Here is a 12,969-nt window from a genome sequence, read left to right on the forward strand (position 1 = left end):
TGTGTCCTCATCTTCATCGTCATACAACAGTTGAAGTTTTGTTTCAATTTGCCAGTTTTCTACTGTTTCACAACGTTTGTCCATATCTCCATATCCCCAGCTTTGAGAGTGACTGTTAAAGTCCCCTAGTACCAGACATCTTTCTTCCTGGATTTTCATCTTGTCTAAACGAAGCTCTTTGTTTGGTGGGCAATAGCAATTAAAAATCAGGAGTTCTTTCTTTCCGATACATACTTTAATTTGCTGTATTTCTGATTGCTCTTGTGTATCAATTTTTATGCCTGCGGTGGGGTAGTCGTTTTTTACTAATGTCATCACGCCTTCTTTGTGATCCTTTCTATCATGCCTTATTACCTGGTACCCTCTGATAGCAAATCTCATGTTGTCCGTGAGGTGAGTTTCTTGAATGCAGGCAATTTTGATGTCCTGCTCTTTGAGTCTCTTTTCAAGGGCTATTTTCTTCTTCGCAATGCCCTCAGCATTCCATTGGAGGATTTTAATTGTGTTTGGTGTTCCAGTCGCATGTAACCTTGATCCTCCTCCCCTGGTTCCGCAAGATGAAGTCAAGGTACCACCAGATCGCTTGGGTGGGCAATTGAGGCCCGGCACCAGGCCCGTCTGGCGGGATTCCACGGGCTTCGCACCACATCGGATTTGATTATTGTGACGTGTCATATTGGGATTTAAGCATGCAGTGGCAGTTTCCAGTCTAGTCTCCTGTCCAAAGGGTAGCAATCAATTGCTGTTGTCTGTTTCACGCTCTGGCTCCATAAGCCTAATGGCTCTGAATGACAACTTCACCTTTCTGTCCTTGTCTTGGAATTAAATTACTTAGTTTAGACCTGGCCCTTGACTTAGAGGGAAGTAATCTAGATACATGCCGTTCAGTCTTGTGTTATTGAGTATACATTTAAAATACGAACGTTACATATTTTTTTCTATTTAGACCATTTCTAACAACCTGAACTACAGACATAAAATGGCTCAACATGCTGAGAAGGCTTCTGTCAATCTAAACACTCATGTAAGTTATTATTAGATAAAGATCTGAACAAGTGTGTATGAAAGGTGCCAGAGAAAAATACAAGAAAAAACCATCAACAAGTGTGTATTAAAGATGCCAGACAAAGCAAGAATGAAAAGTACAATTAAAAAAACATCCCAAAATAATCAGTTGACCTCGACTGAGGATCGGACAGCAGACCTTCTGATTACCAGTCAGACGTGTTACCATCGTAATGGTATGGTAGCACATCTGGCCAGTAATCAGAAGGTCTGAGGTTCAATCCCCAGTCAAGGTCGACTGATTTTTTGTATGTTTTTTCTTTCTTGTATTTTTCATTCTTGCTTTGTCTGGCATCTTTCATACACACTTGTCCAGATCTTTATCTTACACCGATACCTGCTCCTTAATTTCTTAATTTGATATTTTCAATTCTGTATTATTAATCGAGTAAACTTGTAAGGAAATTAATAGAAAAATATACCACCTAATTTCAGTTTCATCTCATGAATTATGCTTATTGATAGTTAAGAATGTGAATTGATATTGTCATTCACATTTCACTCATACAGATGTTTTCATTTCAAAATATCATGCACAAAATTTAGCTTAATCAGTCAGTTATAATAAAGAATAAAATTCGCAATTGACAGGAAAGGAATTTTTTCAACTCAAGAATCATTCCTGTATTTTTTAAATAGATATTTTAAAATATTTATTCATATATCTAATTCTAGTTTGAATATCTTAGTAGATATATTTAGTCTAAATCTAAAGCACTTTGAAAAAATGCTTTAAGAGAAGGGTTGAAATTTTATTTTATTTTAAATTAAATACTGTTTCTCTTCTCTTGAAATGCAGTTGTTTTTAAATGAAAGTATTGAATATTTAGAAGGTTGTTTGTGACAGGTCTTTTTCATAATTTGTTTACACAACATTCACATGAAAAACGACACTTAGATTGAGTACACTAGTTGTGTTGTATGTCTTATCTATAGCTTATTTTTCAACCAAATTCAATTTTTTTTATTTATTTGGAAAGGTCTATTTAAATATTTTTGTGCTACTTTGTGTATGTCTTCTTGGCGATATAAACCAGGATTTAAATATTTTTTTTCTGAACAATACTTAACACACTGAATAATTTTATATATTTTTAAATGTTTCATTCATCAAAAGTCAATACATTTTTTTGGGGGAGTGGTCTATTTAAATATTTTTGTGCTACTGTAAGCATGTCTTCTAGGCGATTTAAATTTAAACCAGGATTATTTTTTTCCCTTTTTATGAACAATACTTCTGATAAATTTCATATTTCAGCTATTTTTCAAGAACCGTATCGAAGACGAAGATGGCACAGTTTTGTTTGTGAGAAAGAATGCATTGCAGGTCCTCATACCCAAATATGGCTTGGAAGGCACTGTGTTCCTCGATAGTGCTGGTGGCTCCCAATCCTCGGTCCTGTTTCATTATGACGAAGAGGTGATATAGCTTAGCACATTTAACATCAAAGATCTGAAAAAGTTTGTTTGAAACAGCGCCAGACAAAGCAAGAAAGAAAAATACAAGAAAAAAAAAACATCCCAAAAAATCAGCCTGCCTCTTCAAGGAAGACTGAGATTTTGGGATTCTTTTTTTTTCTTGTATTTTTCTTTCTTGCTTTGTCTGGCACTGTTTTAAACACACTTATTTTCACATTTTTATCTTACACTAGTGCCTGTTCCCTAATTTGTCACATTTAACATTAGGTGCTTGTGTGGATCAACTCTTTGTGTTTATATTTATTCTTTGGTTTGATGTATTATTTATGAGATTAACCAAGCGTTTTAAAAATAAAAGTAGTGAAAAGTTTCGAAAGGCTTTATCTCTTAGTATAAGGTCTTTTTAAAAAGTCAATGATTTATCCCTTCAGGTGTAATTTGTAATTTACAGCACAGTCTATATTCCTCGTCCTTGCTTGAAACAAGTATTTAAGATGAGGAATCAGTGAAGACGAGGATTATGTGAAATTTGTACATTGAAAATAGGGAAATTATAAATTTCAGATTTGTATGAGTAATTTGTAAAAACAAAGAATAAGAGGATGAGGAATGCATGCTGCACTGGACTTTTTACTAAATTATAATAATAATAATAATAATAATAATAATAATAATAATAATAATAATAATAATAATAATAATAATAATAATAATAATTTATTATTATTATTACTATTATTGTTGTTGTTATTGTTATTATTATCATTATTGTTTATTATAACATCATCATCATCATTATTATTATTATTATTATCTTTCTTTTTCTCTAAATGAGTTTTAGTCTGATCTTCTGTACAGCAATTTCCCTTAATCTTCCTCCACCCAACCCCCCTTTCTTTCTGACATTTCATAGAATAATACGCAGACATCAGGAGATGTGACCTTTCATGTTTTTGACCCAGTCGTGGTACAATTGAGTATTGACAGGTCCAACATTCAACACATGAAACTCTCGTTAAAGCTGGTGAAACCAAAGGTAGGGAAAACAATTTGCCAATTGGAATCTTGTTAACTGTTGACCTTGGGGGTCCCCATAGCTCAGTTGGTAGAGCACTCGCTTCACACGCAAAGGGACCGAGATCCATCCCAGGTGCAGTTGAGAATTTTTTCTGACCCCCCCCCCCCCCCCCCCCCCCCTGTCCACCCAGCAGTGAATGGGTTGCTTAGTCTGTTAGAGTTGACGGAAAGGAAATTACTTTGTGATAGACTAGCATCCTATCCAAAGGAGAGCAAGCAATTACTATTGTCCGTTTCACGCTATAGAAACTGGGATAAACTCCAGCTCTATGGGCCCAATGGCTCTGAAGGGCTACTTTTTTTTTTTTAAACTGTTGACCTTACATTCATTTTAATGCGACATGCTGAAAATTTAGTAGGGTAGTTTTGCATGAAGTTTGGAGGAAACTCCAAAACTCCTAAATTAATATGCTTTTATTGAAAAAGAATGAATGCAGTTTCTTTAAACTGCAAAAATGTCAGATTTTGTTATTCTGATCATTTTTTTTAGATTGGGATATATCAGGGGTGTCATAAGTTCGTTTTCGTGATGTTCGCCACAAAAATACTCCAATACTAAGTTATTTGAACAAACTAGGGTAAAATTTGCTTACATTAGTTTTTCTGGGTCAAATGAGGGAAATCATACCAAAGACTGACAATCTAGCATCAATATTTTATGACCATTTTAAAGTGTCAAAAAAGTATGACAAAATTGATAATCTGTTCATACTTTTTGAACTTTTAAGAAAATATTTTTGCTATTCTTTTGTCGTTAGATTGCCAGTTTTTAAAGGTTTATTTTACATTCTTTACAATGATATAAACCGATGAAATGCCTTTTTTTCTTTCTGTACTTAGTTTTTTTTTTCAAAATACCCTAGTACTAGTAATGGTGGAGGATTTTTGTGGCAAACATCACAATTACGACCTTTGGCTCAGACTCATATTAGAAGTTTTATCGCTATTTATCCACGTGATTTTATCACATTGTTATTCATACAAATTGTTTCAAGTATGAATACATCGTATTTCAGGAGGCAGTGATGATTCCTGGAATTTGGGATTTTCTTTGAAATCTGCCGCTGTTTTTGCAGTGTCAAACCTTTTTCTATGAAAAGCACTCAGGTGGCTCCATGGTAGATGGATGAAAAAAATCACCTTCATGTCTTGTGTCAAATTTTGACACCTGTGCCCAGTTGCATAAATTTTGGTGACACTTGCATTTTTATGACGTTAGCCTAAACAGGGTGGCACCAAATGTCAAAAGTAACACAAGGCCAGTGGTGTCCTTGGATGAATAGATGTTGGGTAGGAATTGGAAAATAAAAATAGAAAAAAATCAATTCATAACTCACTCTCTCTCTTTTCATGTTTTGTATTTAGAAGTCATCTTGTCATAGAAAGATAAAATATTACAATAAGCAAGGGTGATGATCGACTCTGAAAGCAATTGTTCAAATTATTAATAATTTACTATTTTTCCTTTGTTTAGATAGACTATGTTTTGCAAGTTGTTAGATATTTATGAGTCTAATTTATAAACTGCATAACCACTAGGTTGCAGTAACATAGCCTTTGGACCAAAAAATTATCTTCTCTTGATGTAGATAGCAGTTTGATTAATATTGTAAGCTTTTAAAATTATTTTCCAGAAAGGACAAAAGATGTAATGCAATTTTTGTATTTCGGCGTGAGTTTGCCCAATGGACTGATACACTTTCCTCCTTTTTGACAAATTGCCATTATCATCACTGAGGAGGCAAAAAATATCTTTGGTCCATGATATATCACGCATTGAAACAAAGTTACAGAGATCTTGGTTTGATTTTGCAAGGATATTGGATATATATTGTCAATGCCAAATCATGTGAAACGAATGAATGGAAAAATGTTCAAAATTTGCAAGATGGGTGCATGCACTGCGCACATTATTTCAATGGATTTGAAAGCAAAATAAATTCCATTACATTTTCATTTATTTTCTTGGTTTATCCCCCCCCCCCCCCCCCCCCCCCCCATCTTTTCCTTAGATTCCTGGCTTCAGTGTCCCATCCGTTATTGAAAGCGGAAAAACGCACACAGATGCTCCTACAAATGCCAAAAAAGGTGGAAAGCCTCCGGAGAAAAAAAGAAAAATGAAACATTAAAGAATTATCTCGTATTGTTGAATACAGTTTGGTTGTTTTCAGAGATGAGCAGTTTGAATTTGAATTTCTTCCTTTTTTTTCTCAATACTTTTTATAAAATGTTTATTGAAAATGTTTTATTTACTATTTTATCCATGCCACTTCCTCAGCACCAACATTTGGAGAATATTTAACTGTTATGTTATGCTCGTTCATGTCACCCAAACTTAGAATATTTGTGTAATATTAATATCATAAAAATATTTACTCAACCAAAATAAGTTTTTTAAAAAGAATTCAAGCAATTATTTTCGAAATTTTGTTCAATAATTATGTAATTGAATTAAGAGAACAAAAAGAAAATCTCATTAAATGAAAATGAAATTTACTTCCCTATTCCATACTGACATTTCTCTTTTTCCTTCGTTGCCATGAATGAAACATGTTAAGATACCAAGAGCTGTAGCTGTTGCTTTAGTTCTATTACTCTTTGTATGACTAATGACAATTCTTCCACCGCAGTGTGTCAATATAATCATATTCTGCTGAATAGGCATTATATCACTAACATTTATAGGTGAAGATACTCACACACTGATTTGTATGAAAACGGGTTACCTAACAATGCAATTGATTGCGTGTTTGCTTTTATGCATATGTTGGATGTTTACACACAAAGAAATATGGACAATAAATCTATAATTCATGGATGTATCGAATAGAATACAATACTCCAGAAGTGTCCTGTGTCGTATGAATGAATGTAATTACAAAAAGTTGTAATTTAAGTAAATGAACATATGCAGGTTGCCCATTTCTGAAAACAACTATACATATTATGTTTTAATAATTGCAATTTTACAATTCACCTTCTGAGTGTCAGTATGGGTGAAGGAATTGTCGATAAAATTGTAAGTGAATTATCATTTATTATTCATCAGTGAGAATTTGCAAAATAAAAGTTTTTACTTAGTCATTGCATTTGAGTTTCTTGTTATAAAAATGTGTTTTACTTGAATGAAGGTTGCAGTAGATCTCGTGCACTAAACATTACCAGTACCAGTACACAAACTAAAAATCCAGATTCACCTTATCTCAGAATGTGGAATTATAAATTATATTGATTGCTGAACATGGAGGGTAGAATTTAATACTCTTCAACAGTCGTGACGTCACTTCCCTCGTAATGACGCATAGTAACTTAATAATTGGTTCTAACTATCAGAACAATTTTGGATACTGTTATGAAATACTTCTCAAACGAGCATGAAAGTGTATCCAGAGGAGAAAAACATTATAAATCTGAGCATGTTTTGACTTTTATACATTCCGATCGCATGACATGTTAAAAAGTTCTAGACATAGCCAGCATGAAGAATAAAAAGTACCGATTTTCTTTGTTTAGAACCAAGCTGCTGGTTGCTGGGCGGATGTGACATCAGACTATTCAATTCTATTCCCCTTTGGGATCCCAGGGGCAAATTGATTCTTCATGGATCCACAGCCTTGCTCTCACTGTCCTTCCCAATATTATTAATCATTAAAGGCATCAGGGTTGCCAGTTTGGTTCAATTAATTTTGAAGAATTGGAAAATTGGATAGGTATATTGGTTTCTTTTATGAGACAAATTTAAACTTATTACGCAATACATGCAGATTTTCATCCTCATACTGGTAAATTAAGGAGACGGGTTCATTTCATCAAACACTTAACCATATTAGTCTTAGTGGGATAAAACATTTACATATATATTTCTATAGACTACAGTGCAGGACGGAAATTTAGCATGAGTTGGGACTAGGCCTATTATTTTGAGATTTCCATGTTGAATATTTTACCAAGAATATGTGTGGTCTGGTGGTTTGACACTCGCTTTCAGATTGGAAGGTCCTGGGTTCGAGCCTCACTCGGTGCATAGTTGAGTCCTTGGAAAAGGCTCTTTACTCAGATTCTATCATCGGACTGTCTAAAAAAATTGTAATATCGCCTAACAGGCGTCATGTCTTGTTCTATACGTTACGTGTTGTTATTGGTCAGGGTCCCCTTGTAAAGCGCTTTGAGCATGTTTAGTGGATGTTGCGCTATATAAAAGCTCATTTTAATATGAGAATGTGAGGGGTGTAAACATGGGTGGTTTTTGTAAGATGATGTGCGGCGTTTATTGTGTTTTGTTCAATTCAATAACAGATGGTATAGTAGTGTTCCCCTTGCAGTGTACTATAACTATAAATTATAGTTATAGTACACTGTATATAGTATAATAAGACAAGGTCCCCACATAGCATTGCTGATTACTTAATAGTCAATGTCTTCATCTTTGAATCACTGCCACTCCTCGGTGCCTCTCTTCTTCTCCACCACAAATCACTTCTTCAATTTTAACAGTAAGTTTCGTACCAACATAACCTAGCTTGTCTCCCACTGCGGTGTGATGAAGATATCTTGACCAGAAGCCATATGCCTCTGAACCAGCAATGATCAAAGCGTAACAAATCGGACAGCTGCGCCAATATGTTATCGCATATCATCAAGGAACTAAGAGCGACGCACAGATTGTGAGGGAATGAATGAAAGGTTACTTTATTCCTCCATCGGTTAGAGCAAGTTTTGAGAGTTTCTATCTGTTTGTTTGCTTATATGCAATCAATAAATTAAATTTAACAAACTATAATCGAAATTGTGCTGATGTCTAAATGCAAAATATCTTAAAGACAATAATTCTAATGATAGAGTGTTTGGTACCAAAATACAGATCAAAGTTTTTTCAATGTGTTGCCGATTTGCTTAAATTGGTAAAATCGACTGTGGTTGTGCAAAGGCGATTGTAATTGAACCAGATATCAGTAACAAATCTGTTAAGCATCACGGGAGATAACCCGTTGCACTGGTCGGGAATTGGATGGAGTGAATGACCTCTTGACCGCGGGGCAGGTAGGGGACTAAAAGCTCGCCTATTCAACACTGTGGACGGAAATTATACGTTTTGGAAATAGGTATCAACTATCAAACAAATGAGATACTAGTGAGTGAAAATAATATTAAACCTAGCTCTTGTGTGAGAAATCTTGGGGTGTATTTAGATCAAGGCTTATGCATGGAAGATCATGTTTAAAAAATATGTCAATGTTGTAACTATCATATTAGAAAAATTGGAAGAATCACACGTCATATTGATGAGGATATTACAAAGATGCTTGTTATTCTTTTATTACTATTAATTCATCAACACGATAAATACAAAACAAAGCGGCTAGACTTATGAAAAAAGCCTTTTCATCCATTGCTCCACCCCTATGGAACGCACTCAGTCCTCGGACAACGTCCTGTAAAAATGTATCATCTGAAATGTCTGAAGACTGAGTTGTTCCGTGAGGCTAATTTTTCATGAAATAGATGTTGCTTAGATTTTGTTTCTGTATTCATGCTTATTATGTAGTTCCGTGATTTTTAATTTTTTGCTGTGTTGTTGTTTTTAATTTGTTTAAAGACAATATTTTAAAACATTTTTATTATGTAAAGCGCCAGAGAGGAAGTAGGATCAGTGGCGTGGCGTGCTTACATTATAGAGTGGTGCCAGAATCAGAAGACAATGACTTAAAACATGCGGCTATGTGGTCTAGTGGTATGACACTCGCTTTCGGATCGGAGGTCGTGGGTTCGAACCTCGCGTTCGGCGCATAGTTGAGTCCTTGGAGAAGGCTCTTTACTCACATTCTCTCACCGTACTCAGGTGTAAAATGAGTACCTGGCCCTTAACAGCGTTGTCTTTGTCCAAATAAAAATTTGTAATGTCGCCTAACAGGCGTCATGTCCCGTTCTAAATGTTACGTGTTGCTGTTAGCCAGGGACCCCTTGTAAAGCGCTTTGAGCACGTTTAGTGGATATTGCGCTATATAAAAGCTCAAGTTTATAAGCTCAAGTTTAAAACATGTTATATTTGTAAATACAAAAGAAAGAAAACAAAATTAAAGAAAAGACCTACTCAAATAAGTAAGTGGCGGTATTTACCATTTCTCAGTTTATTTCTTTTTGTTAATGCTGTAATAAATCTATATTTACAAGATAGATGCGATGGCAGGCACCAAATCAACCAACATAGCCACGCCCCTGCTCAAATGTATCATTCAAGTTGGTATATCAATACTTAGAAATGGCACAGCTATATTATACAGAACTATAGATGAAAACGAGAGGAGAGTATGGGTACAATGTATCTACATTTTGGTGAAGTTTGGTTTGTGTGACATTTGCATGCGGAAGAATATAACCAATTCATTACATGACAGTCTCGATGGCTGTCATGTAGATTTAGTTGATTTTTGGCCTTAAGAAGGAGGAAATGTGTCCTGTCATAAAACTGGTACCTATTTCCATGGAAGAGTAAAACCACTTATCCGAATGACTGGATGCATACGTTGTGTAATTCATCTTCTGGTGTGAGAGTGATGGCATCTCATTACTAGCATAAACGTGTGATGGTCGAGAATAAAGACCATCCGTCTTTGACCTTTTACGCCCCGCAAGCATTTGAGATGTGGACCTATAGAAGAATTGCAAGGGTATCCTGGAAAGAAAAGAAAACAAATCATCAAGTACTCCAAACTTTAGGAATAACATCAACAATGATCATTTCAACTATTAAAAAGAGGATAACCCGATATTTCTGCCACATCAGAAGGCACGACTTACTACAGAAGACCATTGCAGAGGGAAAAATAGAAAGCAAGCGTGGTCGAGGACGAAGAAGGACAAGCTGGCTTGGAAATGTCGCAGCGTACGTAGGAAGTCCCATAAATCAATGTGCAAAACTCGCAGATGAGAGAGAGAGAGAGAGAGAGAGAGAGAGAGAGAGAGAGAGAGAGAGAGAGAGAGAGAGAGCTAGCGAACCAGGATCTCCAACGTCGTGTCCTACATGGAACATCGGTAAAGGTAAAGGTAAATCCTAAAAAGCAGCCTATGCATCCTGCTACTCAAATAGTTATTCCACCATTATGTGCCTTATTCATTTTGTACTTCAAAGCACTGGTAAAATTCATTATCCCAAGGATTTAGGAACAAAAAGAGTACAGGGTTTGATCTCATGACAGTTCTTCCCTATTGCCTCTATTGTAGGATTTTGTGATTATTTATCTCTTCCATGATGAATCTGCCTATACTTCTTCTTCTTCTTCTAGGTTCCATGCCTGGTCCAGGCTTCGGATACTGCATGAATTATCTCTCTCCATTCCTCCCTGTCTCTTGCTTTTTCAAACAGCTCTTGGATTGTTAGGTTGGTGAAGCCCTTCAGTTGGTCTATGAGTGTTTTTCTTTGTCCCCCCGGGCGCGTTTACCAGGTATTTTTCCACAACTTGCCAGGTATTCATTCTTATCTTACCTTACTATGTGTCCGAAAAAGTATAGTTGTCGATCCACTATTAAGGGCATTAGTTTCCTTTGTTGGTATGTTTGTTTTAGCACTTCTTCGTTCGTTTTGTGTGCGGTATACGATATTCTCTGCATCCTTCTCAAGCACCACATTTCAAAAACTTCAATGTTCTTTTGTGTTTCTGCATTTGTAGTCCAGCTTTCGCATCAGTAGAACAAGATTGGCCACACGTAGCACTTCAAGACTCGGAATCTAATCCCGAACGACATCTGTTTGTTTTTCAAAATGTTTCCCAGGTCCATGAAGGCCTGTTTGGCTTGAGTTATTCTTGCTCGTATGTCTCGGTTACATCTTCCATCTGTTGTCACTATTGAACCTAGGTATTTAAAACTTTCTACGTTGGTAAGCTGCTCGCCGTGAATCGTTATATTGCAGGTGTTGTTGTTTTCGGGGTTTTTCTGTATTACCATGCATTCTGTTTTGGTGATATTCACTTCCATTCCCTTGACTTCATTATCTACTACCACTTTGTCAACAATCTTTTGAAGTTGGATTTCTGATGTTGCAATGAGTACCGTATCGTCTGCGTATCTTATATTATTTATGTTGTGACCTCCTACTTTTATTCCCTCCATATTATTTATGCCCCTCATGATTGTTTCTTGGTATAGATTAAACAGATCTGGTGAGGCAACACACCCTTGACGGACTCCTTTCTTAATAGGAATGGAATTTCCTGTAGAGTTTCCGATTTTGATAGATGCCTGCTGGGTGTAGTATAATGTTTGCATGAGTCTGAGGTCTTTCTCATCAGCGCCAATGGAGTGCAGTTGTTTTAGTATTTCTTCGTGGCGTACTCTATCAAAAGCTTTTTTGTAGTCGACAAAACAGAGGTATAGTGGGGTCTGAACCTGTATAGCTCTTTCACTTAAAACACGGAGGAGGTATATTGCGTTCCTTGTCCCTCTGTCAGGTTGGAATCCATATTGTTCTTCTGCGATTTCGGGGTTAATCTTATTCCTTAGCCTGTTGATAATTATACGCAACAGTATTTTGTTGTTGTGACTTATTAAACTTATAGTTCTAAAATTTTCGCATCTGACTGCACCTGCTTTCTTTGGTATTGCTATGAAAATAGAGTTACAGAGATCTTCTGGAATTTTCCCAGTATTGTATATATTGTTGAATAATATGTGAAGTTCATCAATTGCTAGATCTCCTAGGCTTTTTAATACCTCTACAGATATTTCATCAGGGCCTGTTGCTTTACCATCCTTCATTCGTTCCATGGCATGTTCAATTTCACTTTTGGTGATGTTTGGTCCGCTTAATGGTTCTTTGAATTTCAGTGGTGGTTCATTTCTATTTGGATCATTGTACAGTTCGCCTATGTATTCTACCCATCGGCTTTCTATATGTTGTTCTTCAAATAGCAGTTCCCCTTGTTTGTTTTGGATACAACTTCCTGCTGCTTTGCTTTTCCTTTTCCCTGATAGTTCTTTTATTCTTTGGTGAGCTTGTTGGGGGTTGGGTTTGTATTCTCTTTCGATTTCGAAGCATTTCCAGTCTAGATAGTTCTCGTGGCCTCGATGCATTTGGATTTAATGTGGTTGTTCAATGTTTGGTATTCTGCAGACCCTCTGTTGCATTTTCGTCTTTCTTCAAATAGGTTTAGAATTTCATTTGTCATCCATTCCTTTTTGCTGTTTATTTGAGCTATTGGTAAATGCTTTTCTGCAGTTGCTTTGACACACTTTTGGAATATATCAAATTGTTTTTCACATTTTTCGTTATCAGGTTCACTTTGGCTTTGTATCATGAGTGCATTTTCAAATTCTTCTCTCATTTTTGTTTGTATGCCATTGTCTTTGCATAACCTGTAATCCCTCTTTATTCTACCAGCTGTTCTCTGAATAGCTTTAAACTTTATCCTT

The 12,969-nt window shown here is 35.8% G+C and overlaps 2 protein-coding genes across 6 annotated transcripts in view; one reads left to right on the forward strand and one right to left on the reverse strand.

Moving 5' to 3' along the window:
* The window catches only part of LOC144977582 (exosome complex exonuclease RRP44-like), a 29,748-nt gene extending 23,106 nt beyond the window's left edge, over positions 1-6,642 (forward strand). For all 5 annotated transcript variants that reach the window (XM_078922952.1, XM_078922953.1, XM_078922954.1 and 2 more), the window contains 4 exons: positions 947-1,024; positions 2,324-2,485; positions 3,398-3,520; positions 5,574-6,642. In XM_078922952.1, coding sequence (XP_078779078.1) covers positions 980-1,024; positions 2,324-2,485; positions 3,398-3,520; positions 5,574-5,690 — 447 coding nt within the window. In that variant the 5' untranslated portion in view covers positions 947-979 and the 3' untranslated portion in view covers positions 5,691-6,642. The remainder of the gene's footprint in view (positions 1-946; positions 1,025-2,323; positions 2,486-3,397; positions 3,521-5,573) is intronic.
* A 3,076-nt stretch (positions 6,643-9,718) lies between these two features.
* The window catches only part of LOC144976277 (uncharacterized), a 6,163-nt gene continuing 2,912 nt past the window's right edge, over positions 9,719-12,969 (reverse strand). Inside the window, exon 2 of the mRNA XM_078920470.1 lies at positions 9,719-10,234. Coding sequence (XP_078776596.1) covers positions 9,979-10,234 — 256 coding nt within the window. The 3' untranslated portion in view covers positions 9,719-9,978. The remainder of the gene's footprint in view (positions 10,235-12,969) is intronic.

Source organism: Berghia stephanieae, chromosome 7 (assembly GCF_034508935.2).
Source record: "Berghia stephanieae isolate SIO BIC M18660-M18661 chromosome 7, UCSD_Bste_1.3, whole genome shotgun sequence".
Lineage (NCBI taxonomy): Eukaryota > Metazoa > Mollusca > Gastropoda > Nudibranchia > Aeolidiidae > Berghia > Berghia stephanieae.